This window comes from Polypterus senegalus, chromosome 1, assembly GCF_016835505.1.
Source record: "Polypterus senegalus isolate Bchr_013 chromosome 1, ASM1683550v1, whole genome shotgun sequence".
In the NCBI taxonomy this organism is placed as follows: domain Eukaryota; kingdom Metazoa; phylum Chordata; class Cladistia; order Polypteriformes; family Polypteridae; genus Polypterus; species Polypterus senegalus.
The window spans coordinates 149775492-149797857 of NC_053154.1; the positions used below are offsets into that span (position 1 = coordinate 149775492).

The 22366-nt window shown below is 38.9% G+C and overlaps 1 protein-coding gene across 3 annotated transcripts in view; it reads left to right on the plus strand.

The window, feature by feature from the left end:
* dipk2ab (divergent protein kinase domain 2Ab) overlaps positions 1-22366 on the plus strand; it is a 103084-nt gene that overhangs the window by 47017 nt on the left and 33701 nt on the right. For all 3 annotated transcript variants that reach the window (XM_039760529.1, XM_039760525.1, XM_039760520.1), the window contains exon 3: positions 14957-15260. In XM_039760529.1, coding sequence (XP_039616463.1) covers positions 14957-15260 — 304 coding nt within the window. The remainder of the gene's footprint in view (positions 1-14956; positions 15261-22366) is intronic.

Consider the following 22366-nt stretch of genomic DNA (forward strand, 5'->3'; position numbering starts at 1 on the left):
TTTAAATTTGACAATGCTGCATATTTTGCCATGCAAATCAAAATGTACAGTTGTGTAAATTACTGTTTTCTCCACTGGAAAACTCACTAAAAAAGTTATCAAGCAACAGCCCTTTCCTGTATATTGGTTTCTGCAGAAAAGGGTTCACCTGTACCATGGACATTGGGATTTCATTTCTGTCTCCTACGCATTAAGATTGTCATCAGAATTTGCAATGTGGGTGTCCTCAAGCACTCTCAACACATGTGTGATGACTCAAGAAAATGTCTACTTGTGACTGCAAATGAGTCCGGTGATTTTTCTAACCCCCGTTGCCAGTAGAGATTTATAAACACTAAATGACACATGTAGAGTTAATGCATGAAAACACTGCCTGGCTGAAAAATAAACACCTCTTGTGTCAATGGCTTTTGCTGAAAGTGAAAAGCCATTTGTATTTCAACTATATTCATTCCTGGTGAAAAGCTCTACTTCAAACAAAGAGGTCATCTTGCAGGGGCTCACTTAAAGATAATTTTAGATGCTATAAGTACTATGACTAAGGCTATCTTCAGCTTGCAGGTAAAAATTATTTGGGCCTAATTTTTTGCTGATATCTATAATGATGCACTGGTCATTTAAGTATCCCTGAGTACTTAGGTAGTGTCCATCCAACTGTGCTGGACAAATTATTGTGAGCAAAAAATGTCACTTAGTTGTGAGCAGCAGTGCGAACTACTGCTCCACCACACATACTGTAACAAACAAAAGATGTAGATGGAATGATAACCACAACCACAATACAACAAATGGCCACAAATTAGCAGTAAGTAAAATGAATCATGGGTCTCTTGGGGCAGGGGGTATTTGTTAATATTTGTGCAAACTGGCCACACAACAAATTTCCAGGAAAATATTTGGCAAACAAGGTCACCGGGGAACACCGCATATTGCGTTTCACTGCGAGAAACGGTTTGGCAAATTTCCCCAATCAATGCTGAAGTTGACATACAATGTACTGTGTGCATTTTATTATTAAGTTACCATAGAGTCTTTTAAAAAAAAAAAAAAAAAGTGTCCCATGCATCCCATGAACTTTGACTTTGGACACCATGCTAATTTAACATGTGCCAGGTGCTGCCATAAGTAGAGACACATGTGTAACGCGTGTCTTCCTTGCTTCCGTGCACTTAAAATGTTTGGGATTTGTTTTTGTTAAGGAACTTCCTTTTAGTTCTAGCCTTTTCCTCAGTTTTGAAAGACAGGCATGAAAAACAGCTACCCCAGTTCAAGTATCTTAAATGCAGCTTTATACTATAGCTCATGTTTATCAGCTAGTAAATGGCAAGCAACTGTCAGTTGAACCTAGCTGTTTGATGCTATGTGAATAGTTTGACTATACTAGAAAAATGTTAAAATTGATATATCGCTATTGTCTGTATAACAAATTAATCCAATGTATCTCACTTCATCATGTGGTCATCTTTGTCATGTAGCAATTAACCTTGGCAGCGTTCAAAGCAGTCTGATTTTTTTTTCCCTCAAGCGGCCAAATGTATTGCTGAAGTGAAGCTTACAAAAGCAAATTAATACTTAAGGAGAACTTGAGCAAAGCCAACATAAAAAAAAAACACTTACAATAATCGAAAGTTACAGGGAATTTTTTCTGAGGGCATGCAGTCAAAATCATGAATAATGTACAGTCATTTGAAAAAGTTTGGGAACCCCTCTCAGCCTGCATAACAATTTATTATTCTTTCAACAAAAAAGATAACCGTGGTATGTCTGTCTTTTCTTAGGAACACCTGAGTACTGTGGTGTTTTCCGATCAAAGATTTTTAGTGAAACAGTATTTAATTGTATGAAATTAAATCAAATGTGAAAAACTGGCTGTGTAAAAATTTGGGTTCCCTTGTAATTTTACTGATTTGAATGCATGTAACTGCTCAATACTGATTACTTACAACACCAAATTGGTTGGATTAGCTCGTTAAGCCTTGAACTGCATATACAGGTATGTCCAATCATGAGAAAAGGTATTTAAGGTGGTCAATTGAAAGTTGTGCTTCCCTTTGACTCTCTTCTGAAGAGTGCCAGCATGGGATCCTCAAAGCAACTCTCAAAAGATCTGAAAACAAAGAGCTACAAAAAGCTATCTCAGAGGTTTAAACTGTCGGTTTCAACTGTAAGGAATGTAATCAGTAAATGGAAGGCCACAGGCACAGTAGCTGTTAAACCCAGGTCTGGCAGGCCAATAAAAATACAGGAGCGGCATATGCGCAGGATTGTGAGAATGGTTACAGAGAACACACAGATGACCTGCAAGAACATGTTGCTGTGGATGGTGTATCTGTACATCATTCTACAATTGTATAAGGTGAAGTAAAGAACCAAAGAAAAAAAAATTCAGTGCAATTTGAACAAAGAACATCTGTATGGCAGGGTGATGAGAAGTTCGCCTAAATAGCCATCACAAATTAGTCTACAACATATTTCTGGGCACAGACAAAGGCAGGCTGGAAGCGCAAGCCGATCTGAGCACACCTGCAAGTTCAAGTCCACATAAGACAGAATAGCCAACATTAACATCATGTTTGCAAAGGATAAAAGCTTGGGGAGCAAACCTGTAAAGAAGCACAAGTAAAGATGTTGAAACTGGTATGTCTGCAAAACTATGACATGCTGTTGTTCAGAAAGGTTTTTTTTTTCTCTCTCTGTTGACCCCAAATTTAATATGCTATGTGCTGCATGACAAATTGTGCTTATCACACATAAAATGAATACAGCAACACTGCATATCAAAGAAATGGTCAGTCAAGCACAGGAAGTAACCCCTTTGTGTAGACTGAAGAAGTAAAAAGTATCTGGCTACATTTTTGAGAATCTCAACATACTTTTACCACTAACCAACAAACCAAGTGCTTTAAGTTAACATGTTGAATGCCCACGGGAGAAGTTTTGGCAAATGCTGTCAACCATACTTTGATTGAATGGGACATACCAGAGGACAAGGCTATGACAATAGTGGTAGACAATGGAACAAACAGTGTAAAAGCTGTAGATCTGTTGCGGAAAGCACAGAGGCATGGAGACTATTTGAGATACATATATATGATATGTTACATTGATTTCTTTTTTTTTGATTCCTCTCTTTATGTCATGAGGATTGTGCCACATTAAAAATGCATACACAATAACGTCTATGTATGGAAGAGTCAATCCTAATAAGTTTCTAGAAAAAATCACATTGGTGTTTGGTTTTAAAGTATAAGAATATAATGTTAATTTTGTGCAACTATTTGAATAATGGAAGGTTTTATTTACTATAAATTGGCCTGCCAGTTAAATATTTTGAAAACTGTGGAAAAACTCCATAAGGTAGAAGTATAAGTAGTACTTCAATAATTTAAGGGAGTTTTAAGAAAAAAGCAATATAAAAAATTGTTTTGCATGAATTACTTGTCAGCCACAGATGTATTGAAATATTTGTCACTGTTTTGAATGGTTTAAATCCTGAGGTTAAACATTAAAGGGAGAAATATGCACATACCAGAACAAATATTTGTCATTGAAATACTGAAAATGGGAACATGCAGCCTTGGTGTTTTTGGTAATTTGAGTTTTTTTTTTTTTTCTTTCTCTAAATTTAAATCAAATTTTATTAGTCCATTAACTCTTAATTTGCCTGTATGGACTGGTCACCCCTTATCTTCAAAGAACAGTAAATATAGTAGAATTATTTATATTGACTGAGGAGGCAGAACACATAATCATATCATAGCAGCACAACAAGATGAGGCTACACAGATTCTAGCGGCTTCAGCAAACACTATCCTTCAGAAATAGAAGTTCTTAGCAATAAAAATGAGCTTAATCCCCAAAAACCAGCCTTCACAATCTGAAGTGCTCCACTTGAAATGCAGAAATATCTGAAGGAAATTAGGCAGGGTGTTTTAACTGGCACACCTGTTCAGGTCTGGCAAGACAGACTGGCTATGTAAAGCTTACCCCTGTGGCGTTGGATCCTGCCTGTGTACTTGTCTCTCAAGCATTTGTTGAACACATATTCTCAGCTTGTGGGCAGTTGCCATCTGGATTGCAAAACAGAATCGCCACTTCTCTGGAGCACAACGTTTTCTTGAAAATTAACAGAAAGATGTACAACTGAAGCATACAAACAGTGTATCAATGCTGTGCTCAGACTATAGTAAATTGTCCAATGGTTCAAGAAGTTGTTTGTTTGTTTTATGGAATTTCATTTTGGATTGATCATTTACATGCAAAAGTGCACATTGTTCCACTTAGATGATCACAGAATGTAAGCGCCTTTTTAAACTTATTCATATTCAGTATCAGTATGATTTTGTTTTTGCTTGGTTTTAACAGGAAATAACTGTGTATCTATTGACATTAAACAAATATTTCCAAACCTCTTCAGTCTACAGTTCTGTCTTTGTGATACAAAATTACGTTCCATACCATCCCTTTAACCATGCCATAATTACTAAAGCTAAAACTGAACCTAAAATTGTATATAAAAAAAAAGTGTAAAATTAAAACTAAAATATGACATGAAGGCTAAATAAAACTAACTTAAAACTAAAAGTTAAAATCAGAAGTAATATAAAAATAAAAAATACTACAAAAAGGCAAAACTATGGATGGTGCAGTATTTGCTTGGTTTGCTGGGTGGATCAGTGAAAAGCTGTACTTTTATCAGTTCAAGGGAAATTAATGCATGCTGTTGAGTCCATTTAAGTAGCAGAGTGTTAAAAAATAGCTTCAGTAGATTAAAGGAATGCTTGTGTGTACAATTAATCATTATTACCTTTGTTATTGCTTAACAAAAGCTTTCCATCTAAGAAGGAAATGCAAATGCATTATATTGGGAGCTACCAAAACCATCGGAATGTTTAATTGTATCATAATATCGCTGTGTTTTATTAAAAAAAAAAGTCAAATGACTTTTAGTGAGTCAGTATATTAATTTTTTAGGTAAATCCACTGTTATAAGCTGTATAACACAACAGCCCATCAGGATCCATATGCAGACAGCTGGAAATGTTCTTTTTAAGGCTGGAAGCTAAATTTTGATGAATGTGAAACGTTTTTTTTTTTTGGTTTTTTTTTTTTTAATCATTTTAAAAGAAGAATGAAACTGGACACAAGGCATTATTCTTTAGACATTATTTTTTAGTGTGACTAAGGAGACTGTCTTCTGTTTGCTTGCTATTTAACATGTTTTAGCTATGATTTAGGCATTTTAGTTTGGAGATGACACTTACACTCTGCTGTCATAGGATAAATTAAGCTGACATTCATAAATACAAGCGTGACAAGTGACCCAAAATTAAACCAGCCAAAAATATGTGAATTATACTTATATACTTATACTCAGCATATTTAACTATATGACACTGTGTCATGCAAAAATCATAATTTCAGTAAGCACAATTGGCAAATTCTGTTTCAGTACTATATACGACTGGACATTATGGGCTAAAATTGATATTGCGATTGTTCTCAAAGCACAATAAAGATTGAAGATCCGGATCGTTTAGAGAAGTATATATGTAATTTTCTATACAGAGTCTAAAACCTGGTATTTCCTCAAAATAATAATAATATGAAATATTATTAATGGAAACTGATTTTCTCTTCAAAATGTAACAATTTCATTGATAGCTGTCCTCAAAGAAACAGCTTAAATAACGTGTGTTTATTTTTCCAACCATTTTTGTTTTAAAGTCGTCCTGTACTTATTTTAAACTTTCAAACCAAGTATTGCCTGCCTTGCTGGTATCTCTTTCTGACAGTCAATGACTATTGCTCTCTCTCACTCTTTTTCTGTTTAACTGTTTATATAAAGAAAGACAAATCTCTTGATTCATTACAGTGCTCATCATATTATATCATTTGTATATGTATTGTGTTAACCAGGGGGCATACAGCTCCCCAAACCCCGGACACAACAGACACAGAGGCCAAGTCCAGCACACAACACTCCTTTATTCAGCTGTGGGAAACACTTTGTCTCTCTGCAAAGCACCAAATATTAAATACTCAGTCCTTTTTCTTCCTCCCTCTCTCTCTCTCAATTCTTCACTCCTCCTTCCACAAGCTTTATCCTCCTTATCTCGACTTGCATCCGTAAGTTGTTCCAGATTCTCCTTCTGGCTGCACTTCTGGGTGTGTTAGCAGCCTTGCAGAGGGAGGATTCAGCCATTATCCATGCGTCCTCTGACGGTGGCCACGTGCTCCAGCAATGTTGCGCTTCCATGCTCCAAACCTGTGGCACTGTAGCTCGCCAGAGGGGCTGCCCTCTGTCGTTCCGAGGGAGGTATTGCCCCATGAAAGCTCCTTCCCCAGGTCCTTCCATTATGGAGTTGTCCCGGCCAGGTAAAAATACCAGCTGTCTGTTACACTATATTATACATATATTGTTTTATGATTTACATTATTTGTATTGGTTCCAAATTAGCTATTTGCATGTACATTCTTTCCTTTGACTGTGAAAATTTGTATAATGCATGCAGGTATTTATTTTATTATATTCACCAGCATAAGAAATGCTGCGTTTGTGGTTGGACAACTTTTATTTTGTTTTCACTTTTCCCTCAGTACGTTATTGATTGGTACATTACATGTTCAGCAAAAAGGAAGAATTTGTAAGGGAAAACTTGAATTCCTGTGGAGGGCAGTGATATTTTGGTGGAAGCGGAGCAGTTTCAACTTCCCAAAGAAGCTTTACTTTCACTTTCAATCCAAATACACAGTAAAAAAAAAGTTTCCCTGTTAAATTCTGGTATAGTACAATCCCTCTTAACTGGCCTCACATTAACCGGCCTGTTAAAATAAAATATATATATATATATATATATATATATATATATATATATATATATATATATACACAGTGGAACCTCGGTTTGAGCATAATTCCTTCCGGAAAGCGTGCTCGCAATCCAAAACACTCAGTATATCAAAGCGAATTTCCCCATAAGAAATAATGGAAATTCAGATGATTCGTTCCACAACCCAAAACTATTCATATAAAAAGAAATAATACAAAATATAAAGTAAAATACATAATATAAATTAACCTGCAATTTACCTTTAAAAAGAATCATGGCTGGTGTGAGTTTCTAAACTCATGTGGAATTCCACCCAACGGGACGACACGCTGAAGAGTGTCCCAAAGCAATCGCAGTCTCCCAGCGCTGTAGCAGTTCGCCATATAAGCACATCCAAAAAGATCAAGGAACATTATAAAGATCCCGCTGCAATAAATAACAGCGCTGTTACTGTTTCAAACTGAATAAACTGGTGTTTATTCAGCTGGTGTTAAAGTACTGAGACTCAGCTTCGTGTTTTGGGGAGCAAGATGAGGACTTGCACTTCACAGCGCACACACACACAGTCACAATGCTGTAGTAAACAGAGAGAGGCGCTGGGCGAGCGAGATAAGAAGAGAGAGAGAAGCGCTGTAAATAGAGAGAAGCGCTGGGCGAGCAAGATAAGGAGAGAGAGAAAAAGACGCACTGGGCGAGCGAGCGAGATAAGGAGAGAGAGAGAGAGAACCACCATCAGCTCAGTTGTGATCACATGACGCTCAGCAGACAAAGTGTATCCATACTACTCGTATTGCAAGACATCGCTCGTTTATCAAGTCAAAATTTATTAAAAATTTTTGCTCGTCTTGCAAAACACTCGTAAACCAAGTTACTCGTAAACCGAGGTTCCATTGTATATATATATTTTTAAACCCGTAGTTCTTCTTTATATTATATTTATTCACTTCCTTCTTTCCTGGAAGGTGAGAGGTATTTTAAAACCAGCAAACAACAAAACAGTGTCAAATTAAATAAAGTGCTGTGTATCAAAAATCTTCTTTGAATAAATAATCCATTAAAACGAGTGAATTAGTGGAGGTTAAAATCCATTAGTAAAAAAACAAGTCCTTTGAAAGCAACGCAAACGAGGTTAAAGCAGTGGCTGGAAGTGGTCTCTTAAAATCCAAAGCACGGTGCATTCTTCTTTCTTCCTGGCAGCTCCCCTGCCTCTCCCATCAGGCTTCACAACAGGGGATTCGCCCTATCTGCAGGTGCAGCTGCCTTCCACACTGGTCTGGTAGCCCTCTGATTCCTGGCTACGTCGGGCTCCATACAGACTGAGACTTGCGTTCTTTCCCCACCGGCCAGGGTGCTCATGCTGGGGCTAAACCAGCCCAAAGCCTCCACGACTGTCACTGCCTTTCGACGTCCATTCGTCTTCAATACCTGAGCTGGAGTGACCGCTTTCTTCAGCATCACGAATTCCCCGGGAATGACCAGCCACTCATACTACGCCCCCTCGCTTTGCCACGAGTGCAGCAATTATTTATTTAAAAAGTGGCCTTTTTGACTTGAGCTGTGGACCCGCTACACCACACTGTCCAGTCATTGTACGAGAAAAAATACCTGTGGATGAAGCCTTGTGGAAATGGTTTCTTCAGGAATGTTGAAGAGGTACACTACATACCTTAGAAATATTTTTCTACATGAAAATAAGTATGCATGGGATTAACTGGCCATGGGTCCAGTCCAGAGGTGGCCGGTTAAGAGGGATTGTACTGTGTACAGTAATCCCTCCTCGATCACAGGGGTTGCGTTCCAGAACCCCCTGCGATAGGTGAAAATCCGCGAAGTAGAAACCATATGTTTGTATGGTTATTTTTGTATATTTTAAGCCCTTAGAAACTCTCACACTGTTTATAAATATTCTCCGCACAGTTATACAGTAAACCCTCGTTTATCGCAGTTAATCCGCTCCAGACAGATAAATGAATTTCCACGAAGTAGGATTCTTTATTTATAAATCTAATATTTTCGCAGTTAGAGCATAGAAAACCTGTTTACGACCTTCTAAATACGTTTTTTAACATTATTAGAGCCCTCTAGACATGAAATAACACCCTTTAGTCAAAAGTTTAAACTGTGCTCCATGACAAGACAGAGATGACAGTTCTTTCTCACAATTAAAAAAATGCAAACATATCTTCCACTTCAAAGGAGTGCCATCAGGAGCAGAGAATGTCAGAGAGTGAGAGAAAAGTAAACAATCAAAAATCAATAAGGCTGTTGGGCTTTTAAGTATATGAAGCACCGCGATAAAGCGGCCGCAATGAAGGGATCAATGTTAAGGTAGTCTTTCAGCATTTTTTAGAGAAGCTTCCGTATCTTCTAAGCAAACAGCCTCTGTGCAAATAGCCCCTTTGCTCACACCCCCTCCGTCAGGAGCAGAGAAAAAGCAAACAATCAAAAATCAATATGGGCTGTTAGAGCTTTGAAGTGTGAGAAGCATATCATATTTCATTGAGGAGTTTTATTTAATACGTAATACGTGTTCTGATTGGGTAGCTTCTCAGCCATTCGCCAATAGCGTCCCTTGTATGAAATCAACTGGGCAAACAAACTAAGGAGCATGTACCATAAATTAAGACCAATTGTCCGCAGAAATCCGCAAACCAGCAAAAAATCTGCGATATATATTTAGATATGCTTACATTTAAAATCCGCGATGAACTGAAGCCGCAAAAGTCGAAGCGTGATATAGCGAGGGATCACTGTATTCTAAAATCATGTAGATTTTTATTTTATTAATATGTTGTTCTATGACTAACCTCTGCTCACAAATTAATGTGGTTTTATATTTGACATCCTCCAATAATCTTATAAGATTTGAAGATCAACATACAATGTATTTATAAATGTTAATAGATATTTACCATTTAGCTCATTCATTTTGCATTATTGTAATTAGGAACTTCAATTCAGCTGCTAAACAAAAATACAAACTAAAAATGAAAGTAAAATGGCCAGTAAAGCAGTTTACCCCATACACAGATATTGAATAATTCGCACAAAAGAAACCCATGAAGGCTACTGTTTTTATTCCTCCTTGTAATGTTTCAGTTGTGGACAGCATGTAAAATGGATGGATAAGCACTTACAATGTGGAAGCCTGTGGTGTGATATAAATTACTAGCTGGTGTAGTTATTTAACCACTGATAAAGTATGAGTGTTCTTAGGATCCAAGTTTACAAAAGTGTGTCTTACAGTATGGCAAGTCACTTCAGTTCCTCACACAAACTGCATGCAAACAAATTTGAAACAGCCTGATCTTGGAGTCTGGCCAAGACCAGACTTATTTTCCTAGTAGGTGGTAACCTACTGGACCTAAACTGGATCCTAAGAGTAGCAACAACAAGTCTGTGATCAGAATTCACAAACTGGGCACTTATGTAGACCCTGCAGTTTTGCAAGAGCCTCCAGTGTGTGCCCAAGAGGATGTGATCGATCTCCTTCACCACACCACCAGTATTGGAAAACCAAGTCCAACGATGCGGTTCAGGGCACTGGAAGCAGAATCCAGCGATTTGCAGCCCCTGGAAGTCAAGGAACATGGAGCCACTTTCACTACGGTCACCAAACCCCATGGGAACCGAGGCAATCCTCATAGCCAGCCATGTCAGTGCCAGAGGTTGCATTGAAGTCACCCATGACCAGAGGAGCGTCTCCTCTTGGGCACCCATCAACCACTGAGTGAAGCTGCGAATAAAATGTCTCCCTCGCCGAGACATCACTCACTGTGGTCGGAGCATACACCGAGACAGCAGATAAGGCCCCCAGGAAGTGGTTGGTTGTGAAGGCTGCAGGGATATGTGGTGTCCAGGGGGAACTTCTCCAGACTGGTGGTAAGGCTGTCCTCCTGGTATTGCAAGCAATCTTTGCTTCCATTTGGGAGAATGGCATCATTCCAGCTGATTGGAAAAACAGGACTTGTCATCTCTATCTGGAAAGGGAAGGGCAATCGCCTGGATTGCAGCAACTACAGGGAGAGGGTAAGGCCCTTTTTAGGGTCGTCCTCAATAGGATCCGTGATCACTTGCTCATCTACAAGCGACCGGAACAGTCTGGTTTTACGCCTAAGAAGTCTACCATCGACAGCATTCTAGCACTGAGGGTTCTCATAGAACGCAAATGTGAATATCGGCAGAGTTTCTTTGTCGATTTTTGCAAATCGCTCAACTCAGTTGATTGAGCTGCCCTGTGGGACATCCTGTGGGTTCACGGGATCCCCTCGAGGTTGCTGAATATCATGGCCGTCCTATAAACTGGTACTGTGAGTGCTGTGCAGAGTGGAGGCAGGACCTCTGCGTTATTCCCAGTTGATTCTGGAGTTCGTCAGGGATATGTTCTTGCTCCTACTCCGTTCAATGCTTGTATGGATTGGGTGTTGGGCAAGGTCGTGGGGTCCAGCGGCTGTGGGGCATTTGTTGGTGAAGAAAGATTCATGAATCTTGACTTTGCTGATGACACTGTGATCTTCGTGGAGTCAATGCAGTCTCTGAGAGGCTAAGTGAAGAGTCAAAGTGTCTGGGCTTGCGAAAGACATGGATAAAAACCAAGATCCAGGCTTTTAATGACATCTTGGGCACAGCCATCAGCAGTGTGTCTGTTTGCAGAGAGAGTGTTGACCTTGTTGAGCAGTACCTTGGCAGTGACATTCATGTCTCTGGTGACTCTTCCTGTGTAGTCAGAAAGTAGATGGATTTGGGGGTCATTGGTGCATTGGTCATGAGGTTGCTGGAAAGGGGTGTGTAGCGCTCCCGATATATATGTTAATCGACGAAGGTCCAAGTCTTTAGAGTCCTGGTGCTTCCTGTCTTGCTATATGGTTGCAAGACATGGACGCTGTCCAGTGACCTGAGACGAAGACTGGACTCCTGTGGTACTGTGTCTCTCCGGAAAATCCTTTGGTACCGTTGGTTTGACTTGTGTCGAATGAGCAGTTGCTCATGGAGTTCCGAATGAGGCACTTTGCCTACATTGTGAGGGGAGCATCAGTTATGACACTACGACCATGTGGCGCATTCCCCTGAGGGTGATCCGGCTCGTAAGATCCTCATAGTTGGGGACCAGAGTGGCTAGGCCAGGCCAAGGGGTTGCCCATGTAACACCTGGCTGCAGCAGATAGAGGGTCATTTCCGGAGGGTGGGGACTGGACCGCGTGTCTGCCTAGGGGGTTGCAAACCAGGATCTCGAGTTGTTTCGCCGTGTAGTTGGTGCGGCAACGCACTGTACCAGTGCATGCTCCCTAATTTGACTTGACTTGTACTGCTTGAATTGTCATCCCAGGTAAAACCAAATAATTTCCTAATCCCACCTATTCTAAACTCTTCCTCTTCAGTCCACTTCTTTTCACATTAATCACTGCCAGGCGCAGGAATATATAACGTTCACAAGAAGTTGTAGAGAATCAAGTAAGTTTTTTATGATATTGGCTTTTGTGCATTGATTTTTCTTAAATATCTAATTGAATCGAAAACTCTGTATATTTACCAGCCCTAATACAGTATTTTCATATACTCCATAGTTTCCACAACATATGAGTAAAAATATGCAAAACCTAAAAGCAGCAATTATGGGGAAAAAACTGCAACAGATTTGTAAAACAGGTGCTCTGTAACTGCGCCTTGAACATAGATGACAACCTTTGGTCGTTACTGCTAAGAAACTCCTATTTTGGAGTTGATGTTTCACTGTTAGGCATCAAGATAAAGTTTGCCAGTAACTACATAGTAATTATAATTACCACCTTACAGGTGGTAGACTTAAATAAAATTCTCCCATAAGAAAAATGAAATTCTCAAATGCCGTTCTCTTCAGTGAAGATGGAAAGAGGACCTGAAGTTGCTCATTTCCTTACTGACTTGAAAATATTTGCCCTTTATTTCAAACCATTTGGCTAGCAGGGTAAGCTGAAAAATTACTTGTTTCCATCATTATGTGGTGAAGCGTATTAAGGGTTAATGGCGGACCACAGAAGGTACGATATATTTAAAGAATACTGCAACTCAGATGCATGAGTATAGATTTATGTGAGAGAGACATGCGACCATGAAGTGCCCACCCACCGGGCGCCGAAGGTTGGTTTTGTGAACCACATTCATTTGTATTTTGGCCGTGTGGGAGAGCAAGGGAGATGACATAGAGAGAGCACTGGAAACGAGAGGAAAAAGCCAGCTCTGACTTCAGTAATGTATTTATTTATTGTATTTTCTTTTCTCACTTCAATGTTTTATGGATTATTTATTTAAATTTGAATGCACTGCACATTTTTGGACACTGCTTGAGTGTTGTGAATAAACTTGCATTATTCTTTAATTTTTTTCACCATTAATTTATTGTTTCCTCACTTCCTTAAACTGTCCTTGGTTATGAATTTTGATGTCCTGGGAGATGGAAGATGCACATGGCTTACTGGCACCCAGGACATCACATGAATATGCAGTGATTTGGAACTTTTTGAAGTTTGTCGTCTTTTGCTGCAGTAATGCATAGTTTTAAACTTGGGACTACAAATACACTATACACAATTTTGAAGTCTGCTTATAGTATTAAATGTATGTACAATGGCTACCTATGATCAGGACATATGTAATGCACACTGCTTTAGAAATACAAGCAATATTATTGTTAGCTTCAACTATCCTTTACAGACACTTCTTCCTTAGTGTTTGTCCTCTGATCATAAGGTTACTCAGTTGACAACTGCATGCATGTTTCTTGTGTGCATTGTCTATAGGATGTAATGTACAGTATGTTTTAATTGTCTGTGGTTTACAGGGCGCTATTGGGTCAGTGGCTTTCCTTTTTTCTCTTATTGATGTCTGGGGCTTTTCTTGTGTGCTTATTTCCCCAATTTCTTTAATAATTAATAAATTGTTACTAAAAACAGTTGTATTTGCTGAATCTCATCACTTTGAAGGTGACTGATTACACAGCTTTAGCAACTTTTTGGCAGTTTCAGAATTACAGAGTATCACAAGCTTACCACAACTTTACAGCCAATTAATGGCCACCTGTCAGTGCTGGTGACTATATGAATAGTTTCCAGGTATGATGAATTTTACCACAATCTCGGCCTGATTTGTTTTCCTTTCCATAAGACAGACATGCCTATCTTCTCTTTATATTGTGGGGGTGTAGTAACTTTTTTTTGCAGTATGGTATGCATTGTACCTCCTTTTGAGCACACATTACCTGTTAACTATAATACGCATGATCCCACCCTCACAACTTAAAGACAAAACCAAATTTGTTTGACCTCGTCAAAGATTGTCATAGAACTCTGGGTCCACTGGGTATTGCACAGTACATGCCTGAGGTGATAAGATTATGTAAATGACGGCTATGATAAAAGCTTACTGAAAAATCCTCATTCTTAATTTGTTCATTTGAAATATTTCTTAACCTCTTGGCCATTTCAAATACTAAAAGAGGAATTAAATCACATATGGTTAAAATATTTTTTTAAATGGACTGCAGTTTCGAACACTGTTATAGGCCATCCCGTACTCATTTAAGAGTATGTTATTAGACATTATTAAACAAATAGCATACTTTGAAATTTAATCATTTTAAACTCTCAAAAATTAAAGTTTATTTTCCCTAATATAAATAATTTGTTTTTCATTGTCTGATTTAGAAAGTAAGCTTATTTTGCCAACATTATATATGAAGGCTTTAAAAATTCATGGTCTTAATATCTACGATTAATTAGTCATTACCACAGTATCCCTAAGTAAATAATACATAAAACATAGGCTCCTTGTCTGGTTCCTAACAAAACATATGCAGTTACCACAGTTGTTATCCTGCCTACTGTTAACAGCGTCCTTTGTGGCCCTTTAATTTCTTTTTGTGGATTGCAGTTTGGTAAATATTATACTAATGTTAGCCAGCTAATTTTTCATCTAGAATTTGTTTTTACTCGGCTCAATGGTATAGTGTTTTTCAAATGCAGCCTTTGTTTATATAGAACATCTATTCATTTATATATGCATTTATTTATTTTTACTTCAGTATGATCTGTTCACATAAATCTCACAGTGCCGTTTTATCTGTAATTTTTTTTTCTCTCTTTTGGCAGAGTTTTCCATCTGATGAAGGCTGGCCTTTTGCAAAATATCTCGGAGCCTGTGGGCGAATGGTTGCAGTAAACTATGTTGGAGAAGAGCTTTGGACCTTTTTCAATGCTCCATGGGAGAAGCGAGTAGATCTTGCCATGCAGCTAATGGAGATTGCAGAGCAGCTTACAAACAATGATTTTGAGTTTGCCCTCTACCTACTTGACGTTAGCTTTGACAATTTTGCAGTTGGATCTCGTGATGGCAAAGTGATTGTTGTGGATGCAGAGAATGTCTTGGTGGCAGACAAGAGATTAATCAAACAAAGTAAGTAGCTCTTCTGACACTATATATTTTATTACTAAACAAAATTTGCTGAAATTTAAATTCTTGCTCTGCAGCATCAAAGGTATTGTTAGGTATGTAATTTAATTTTATGTGAATGACACTTTTCCAGAGGTTGTTGAACAATATTACAGGTATATTTCTAAGCCTCATATCAAAAATAAAATATTTTCCTTCATCATAGGGTTCATTTAGAACTCTTAGCTAAATAGTTAAATAATCTCAAATCACTTTTTCCACAGTTTTGTGTGTGCGTGACTTTTTCTACAGATGGTTTTGGTGATTTTATGCTGTTATTTTTAATGTTGATTTAGGAAACCTGCTCTCATGTTAACAATTAAATGTACCTGTTGCGTAAAACAGCTCCCTGCTTTGCACAAAGTGGCTATAAATATTTTTCGGAAGTCCACTTTGAATGCTTATATTCATATATAAAATGTTGTCTGCTACTTGTCACTTCTGAAGCTCATTTTTTCATTAACACTAGAATTACCAGAGCCTACGAAAAAACTCGTAGATCCGTCCCACCTTAAATCGCTTCGCACCTCTCCATCAGCGTCTTTTGTCCTGTGAATGTGTCAATAAGCAGCCAGCAGCCTACTACCACACATCATTTTCTGCAGAAAAAGAAGAACCTGCGTTAGGGTGCGACATTGACACGCATTTGCTATGACCGCTTCGGTGGCGCAACGGTATCAACTGTTGACTGGTAATCAAAACTTCACGGGTTCAACCCCAGACAACTTGAGAAGTGAGCTGCTCTTATTCTTACTATTTTAGAATAAAAACTTTCATTTGTGCCTTTTATGAAAGTGTTTATTTGATATTTGGAATTCAGGCTTCACACATTATATACTTCATGTCTACATTTTGTCAATTATTACTAAAACATGAAAACCGTTTCTGTTTTAACGATGTGTTTACAAAGATCGTTGTAGACACGGAACACACATGAAATGGACATGTTCCAAATAACAATATAGTACTATTTATAAAAGGTGTCATTTTGCTTGACTTCTCACTCTATACAACTCTAAGCAACTGACACGCAGGTGTGACGATGTGGGTTCTGGATCCACACTCCCATTGCTATTGGAAGCACTTGAACCCAACACCGTCGATAATGTTTCCGAGTGAGCTAGTCAGTGGAGGCAAATAAACAATTGAGCAAGGGGTGGTGCAAAAAGTGCAATAGTGCTTTTATTAAAAATCAACAAAACAAAAACAGTGTTCATAAATAGTGCAGTACTCCAAGTTCTTCAATAAATAAATAAATAATCCATTAAATGAAAACGAGGAGGTTAAAATCAATAAATAGAAAAACAAACACATCCTTAAAACCAGAGGTTAAAATCTTCTTGTGGAAGCAGTCTTTAAAACAACAACAAACAAATCCGGTGCATCATTTGTTAGCGTTTGTTAGCGTCTCACCTGCTAATCCCGTTTGGGCCAAGCAGCAGGCAAGACGCTCTCTGCAGCTGCCCTCCTGAAACACACGCGCGAGACTGGAGACCTCCCGATCCCTGGCTTCGGTATGGCACTCATCCCAGTCCCGGAGAACTTGGTTTCCCACAACGGCCAGGTCGCTCACGTTGGGGATTCCCACCACCAAGTCTCCCGACTTCCGCTGCCTTCCCATGGCCTTCATGCGGCCAGTCGCCTTCCCTGGTCACTCCCGCTACCTGATCGCTCAGCGGGAGCGACATCAACACAAACGCCTGGGTGTCGGCCTAACACCCAGCTTCCACGCAGCTGTCCACGAAGCGCCATTCGCCGCACGTCCGCCGCTTCGCGCTCTCTCTCACCGACCTGCTTCCTCTACTGCTCCCGATAACCTCCGTCCTCTCCTTTCCTTTCACTCTCCGATCGTTTCTCCCCCCTTTAAAACCGACTCGCGCTTCTTTTTAAAATGACGAGGGCCACAGCAGCTGCAGCATTAGCCACGGGACAATCATGAATGTGGGCAGTTCCTCACCTGTGCACTAGGTGAGAAACGCCCACACCCTACGGATCGCCCCGCGGCTCACTATGGCCCAACGTCCCCTCGCTAAGCCGCGAGCACATCGATTATTTATTAAAAATGAATGGCCTTTTCTCAACGAGCTGTGGACCCATATCACCACAGCAGGTAAACAGACTTGAGCTACGAAAACTTGGCGGTGGGGGGATGTGATAGTAGGCTGCTGGCTGTTGCTGCTTATCGATACATTTACAGGACAAAAGACACTGATGGAGAGGTGTGAAGCGATTTAAAGTGGGACGGATCTACGAGTTTTTTCATAGGCTCTGGTAATTCTAGTGTTTTAAATGATATTCACATCACACCATACATCAGCATCACATTGAATTTTTCGATAACATTATTGGGAGTGTGGCACACAGCCTCACACACTTGCACCAGTCCTGTTAAAACCTGCAAATTAAGCTAAGAAATAGGGGAATAAATGGGAGAATTTTGGGAAACATTGCACATTCTTTCCATGTTCACCAGACTACACAAAGATGATCTTAACCTTCTAAACCAGTTGATTTAATTTGATAATTTGAAGCAGCTCAAAACATGTTTCATTAAATCTGACAATCCACTAAACATACAAATATCTGCAGTACCATCTGCACAACTGAAAAAGAAGCTTTAGAAGACAATGCGTTTTTTTTTACATTCAGATGTGCAGAAGAACCTCTATTATTTCAAAGATTTTTAAAAAGTGCAAGTTTTTATTCGGAAACAAATATATTGAAATCATGGGAATTTCTTCTGGATAAAGATTTTTATTTTAGGATAGAATATCTTCAAAGAATTATTGGCACCCTTCATATAGTTAAACAAAAGGCAACTGAAACTGAGTAAGACACAGATGAAGAGCTTTATTTATACTAGAAAGTTGGGTGAAGGAAGAAAGGCTATTATATCTTTATATTATAAAACAAAATCTTGGAAGGCGTGGAAGGAGACGATATGGGATTTTCTGCTGCTGTGCAGGCTTTTAATGATTGACGCACAGTGCAACAAGCAGAACACGCAGCTTGGCAGCAGCAGCAAGCCAGCAGCTGATCTGACCGCATCTTTAACGTGTCTTCTGCCCCCCCCTTTCCACAACGCGTGCGCCAGAAATGCGAAGTGGCTGACTTGTACTGCGCCCCCTAGTTCTTATACAATAATGTCAAAAAAATGTTCCTTTTTTGCAAAAAATTTTGTGTTAAAGTTGGAAAGCAGTAGTTTCCACATCCTTGTTTTCCTTTTGTCTTTGCTAATGGACTGCACTCTTCAATTCATACCTTGTATGACATAGTGGTTACAAGAAGTGAGAAAATTATATCTTGAGTGAACCATTTTATTTTTTTGATTTTGAGATTTGCTTCGTATTGTGGTTATGGTAGAAGATCCATTTGTGACCATCTCAGATTTTTGGCAGAGAAATGTATTTATTAAGTAAAATATGTGTACTTAGTAGAGTTCATGTTGTCACCTTCAAATTAGCCCTGGGGGCAGTGGTGGGGGAAAAAAATCCTTGCGGTATAAATGAGTCAGTACCATAATTCATTGTGTGTATTAAGGTTCTTTCCTTCATATGCATATCTATACTGACATCAAAAGCAGCGGTGGCATGAGTAAACCAAAAGTTTCTTTTTGGTCTCAGCTCATAAACTGGCTGCTTTGTGGTTATCCCATGTCAGTAAGAGATTTCCTCTGGCAGTCTTTGTGCATGGTCTGTTAGCATGAATGCCTAATTGCTGAGTTGGACACAAGACCAAACACTGCAGTTCTTCAAATAAGACTCTTGTTTATTTTTTGTCTCTCTCTTCCTCTCTCCACATCTTCTTTGAGCAGGGGGAAGATGTGCTTATATCCACTTCTTAGTAAGCTATCCAAAGTTTTAAATTATTGGTTATTGCCCTAATAGTATTACCTTTCTCCTCTTCATTTTTCTGTTCTTTTTTCATTGTAGTGCCTTTGTTCCACCCTTCTTAATCTAGTCAAACGGGAAATTCTGTTTAGCTGAACAGTATTTAAATAAGCAGACTTTCTTTGCAAATGTACTATTATTTGATTTTGAGTAAAAAAAATCACATTTTTATACATTCTTTTAACCACAAAATATTACTTTAAAACATCCATCCATCCATTATCCAACCTGCTATATCCTAATTACAGGGTCACGGTCACTGGGTCCCAGGGTCACTGGGAGCCAATCCCAGCCAACACAGGGCGCAAGGCAGGAAACAAACCCTGGGCAGGCCGCCAGCCCACCACAGGACACACGCACACACGAAGGACAATTTAGAATTGCCAGTGCACCTAATCTGCATGTCTTTGGACTGTGGGAGGAAACCAGAGCACTCGGAAGAAACCCACGCAGACACGGGGAGAACATGCAAACTCCATGCAGGAAGGACCTGGGAAGCGAACTCGGGTCTCCTAACTGTGAGGCAGCAGCGCTACCTCTGCGTTACCGTGCCACCCACTTTAAAACATTTGTTTTTAAATTGTATTAACATCACACTATTACCTATTACCTTACCCTTCACATTTTGACTAGTGAGTTGACACGGTCATTCCATTAGCAATGTTTGGGCTCAGTCTGACGTGACCATGTGGGACGCACCCAGCCACCAAAAACTTGCTGGTGTACACAGGCATATATCGGGATTCTTACAAACACCAGACTAGGTTTCTTTAAATTTGGAGTCTTAGGTTTTACTAACCATGAACAAGTACGTAGATGAAAAGGATTTTTTTCCCTCATGTGCTTGCAACCCAGTGGCATTATACAGTGACATTCGATTGAAGGGGTCAACCTCACATGAGACTTCGAGAGGTGCAGGTACAGCGTAACAGTAGTTCCTGGTATGCCAAGAAATGTTGCTGGTACTCTAAATTGAGATTTAAAGAGTACTGCTCAGAAAACTAATATAGGGAACTGAACACGTGAGGCATTAACTGTAAAACTCCACACCGCAATGCTTCAAAGTTATAGTATATGGACTACTTACAAATCCAGTGTAGTTTCAAGTCCTTCAGCAAATGTGTTGTTCTGAATATAGTCAAAATTGTGAAGTTTTTTTTTTTTTTTTTTTTTTGAAGGAGACGTTTTCTTAGTAAAAAACTTCTTAATCCACATCGACCAATATGTTCCCATGCACTCCCACAGACACTTGTGCATAACAATGCATAAACAAAAGCTATCACACACCCAATTTATTTCTTGACTTTTACTCACAGCTGTAACATGTAGTATAAATGACCAGTCATAGACCATTGCTTTTGATTGTTTTGTGGGTTTATTACAACATACACAAACAACTTTCTATATTATATATTGGAATAATTTGATTCCGTAACTTGGATAATACTTTTTCTTAAGCTTAAGAGCTTGAGAAGACAGTAGGAAAATATTATATTATAAAATATTATAATAGTCCTGCATCAATATCATTTAATGGGTGTTACGCAGATTTATCCATGTTAGCTGGGTGCCCTAAGGTCTTTTTCCTCTATTCTCCATGATAATTAATGTGCTTTTTAAATCAACTGACACCACTTTTCTCTATGTCTCCATCTTTGCTGATCTCTTCCACCTCCATCATGGTGCACCTCTTCACTCGGTTATCCTTGGCCTTTCACTCTTCATGCATCTGTTTGTCTTCAGCACAACACCTCTAACCTACCCACCAACTCTTTATAACTCACTATACATCTTCCCTTTCTAATTCCACTCTGTTCTTTCCAGCATGGTTTCAGGTTCCACTTTCAAATAGCCATATCTCACTTCCATAGAGCACACTATTTTTTACTAGCATTCATGAATATTGCCATTAAATGCCAAAAAGATGCCTTTTAAATCAGAATGTAGTACAGCTATCAGAATTTCTTCAATGCAGTTTTTAAGAACAAGAACTCTTTTGCTGATTTCTAAATTTATACTTACTGTTTCAGCATTCTGCAACGTCTCACATATTTTGAAAGAAAGAAAAAAGTGATCACTCTTGCAGTCTATTCTCTTCAAATCAGTACATTATTTTTATGCTTCCACTTCCATCAAACCATGCATTTCTCACAACACCTTTACCACACAACCATACACTCTCTTCTACATGCCTCATATCCCTACTGGAATCTTCCTTTCACACAAAATTATGTTGCACAAGTTTGTAAACCATTCAACTCCAGATCCTGCTGCTGCTTCAACATTTCCATCACCTATCTAGTTAGATCCACTGGTTTACCTAAATTTTCAGTGCTCTTGCAACCTCCACTTTCAAATACTTGAAGCTCAGTCCTATTGTCTTACAGGAAACCTCATTATCCCTTTCATTCTCCTCATTCAACAGTTTCTCCATATACATCTAGGTATCCTTAAATTCACTGTCGTTAATCAAAGTGTTCAGCATTTTTCTTGGAAGTCATGCCTACTAAATCCTGTTTTTTGCCATCTGCATCATGATTCTGGACACTTTCTTTCCTCATTAGCTGAACTCATAATGCATTAAGAAGGAAGTGCTGGCTTGGCATACATCCTTTATTCCAAGGAGGCAGTGGCAACATGGAAAGCACAACCAGAGTATATTTGAAGCTCACTTATGATGACAAACCTCTGAACTTTTTACAGTAAAGTTGTTTCCATCAATAAGACAGATGTTATTACCAGTAGAAGAGCCCCAGTCTTAACCAAGATTTCCAGTCTAAAACAGTTAAGTAATACCATGTTGATATTTTTATCCATGGGGAAATAACACATAAACAAGTTAAAGATTTGCTAAACCACACAACATTCATTTCTTGATCAGTACCATAACGTGCACCCACATCCCCCTAGTGATTAATGCCATAGCATACAGTACATGGTGTACATGTAGTGGCAACATGTTCTTGCATGCCTATTAATACCAATCTCTTGATGGTACTTTCATTTCTGCATCCTTTTACTCAGCAGGTTATTTCTCATGTCATCAAAACATTTTATTTTTGTATACATTTTTTTTAGTATGCAGAGTTTAATTTTTCTTGGCTTCAGCTAAGCAAAACATTTGGCAATAGGACAGAAGGGCCGTGTTCTGTGCGCTGCCAGTCTTAAACTGCCATCCTG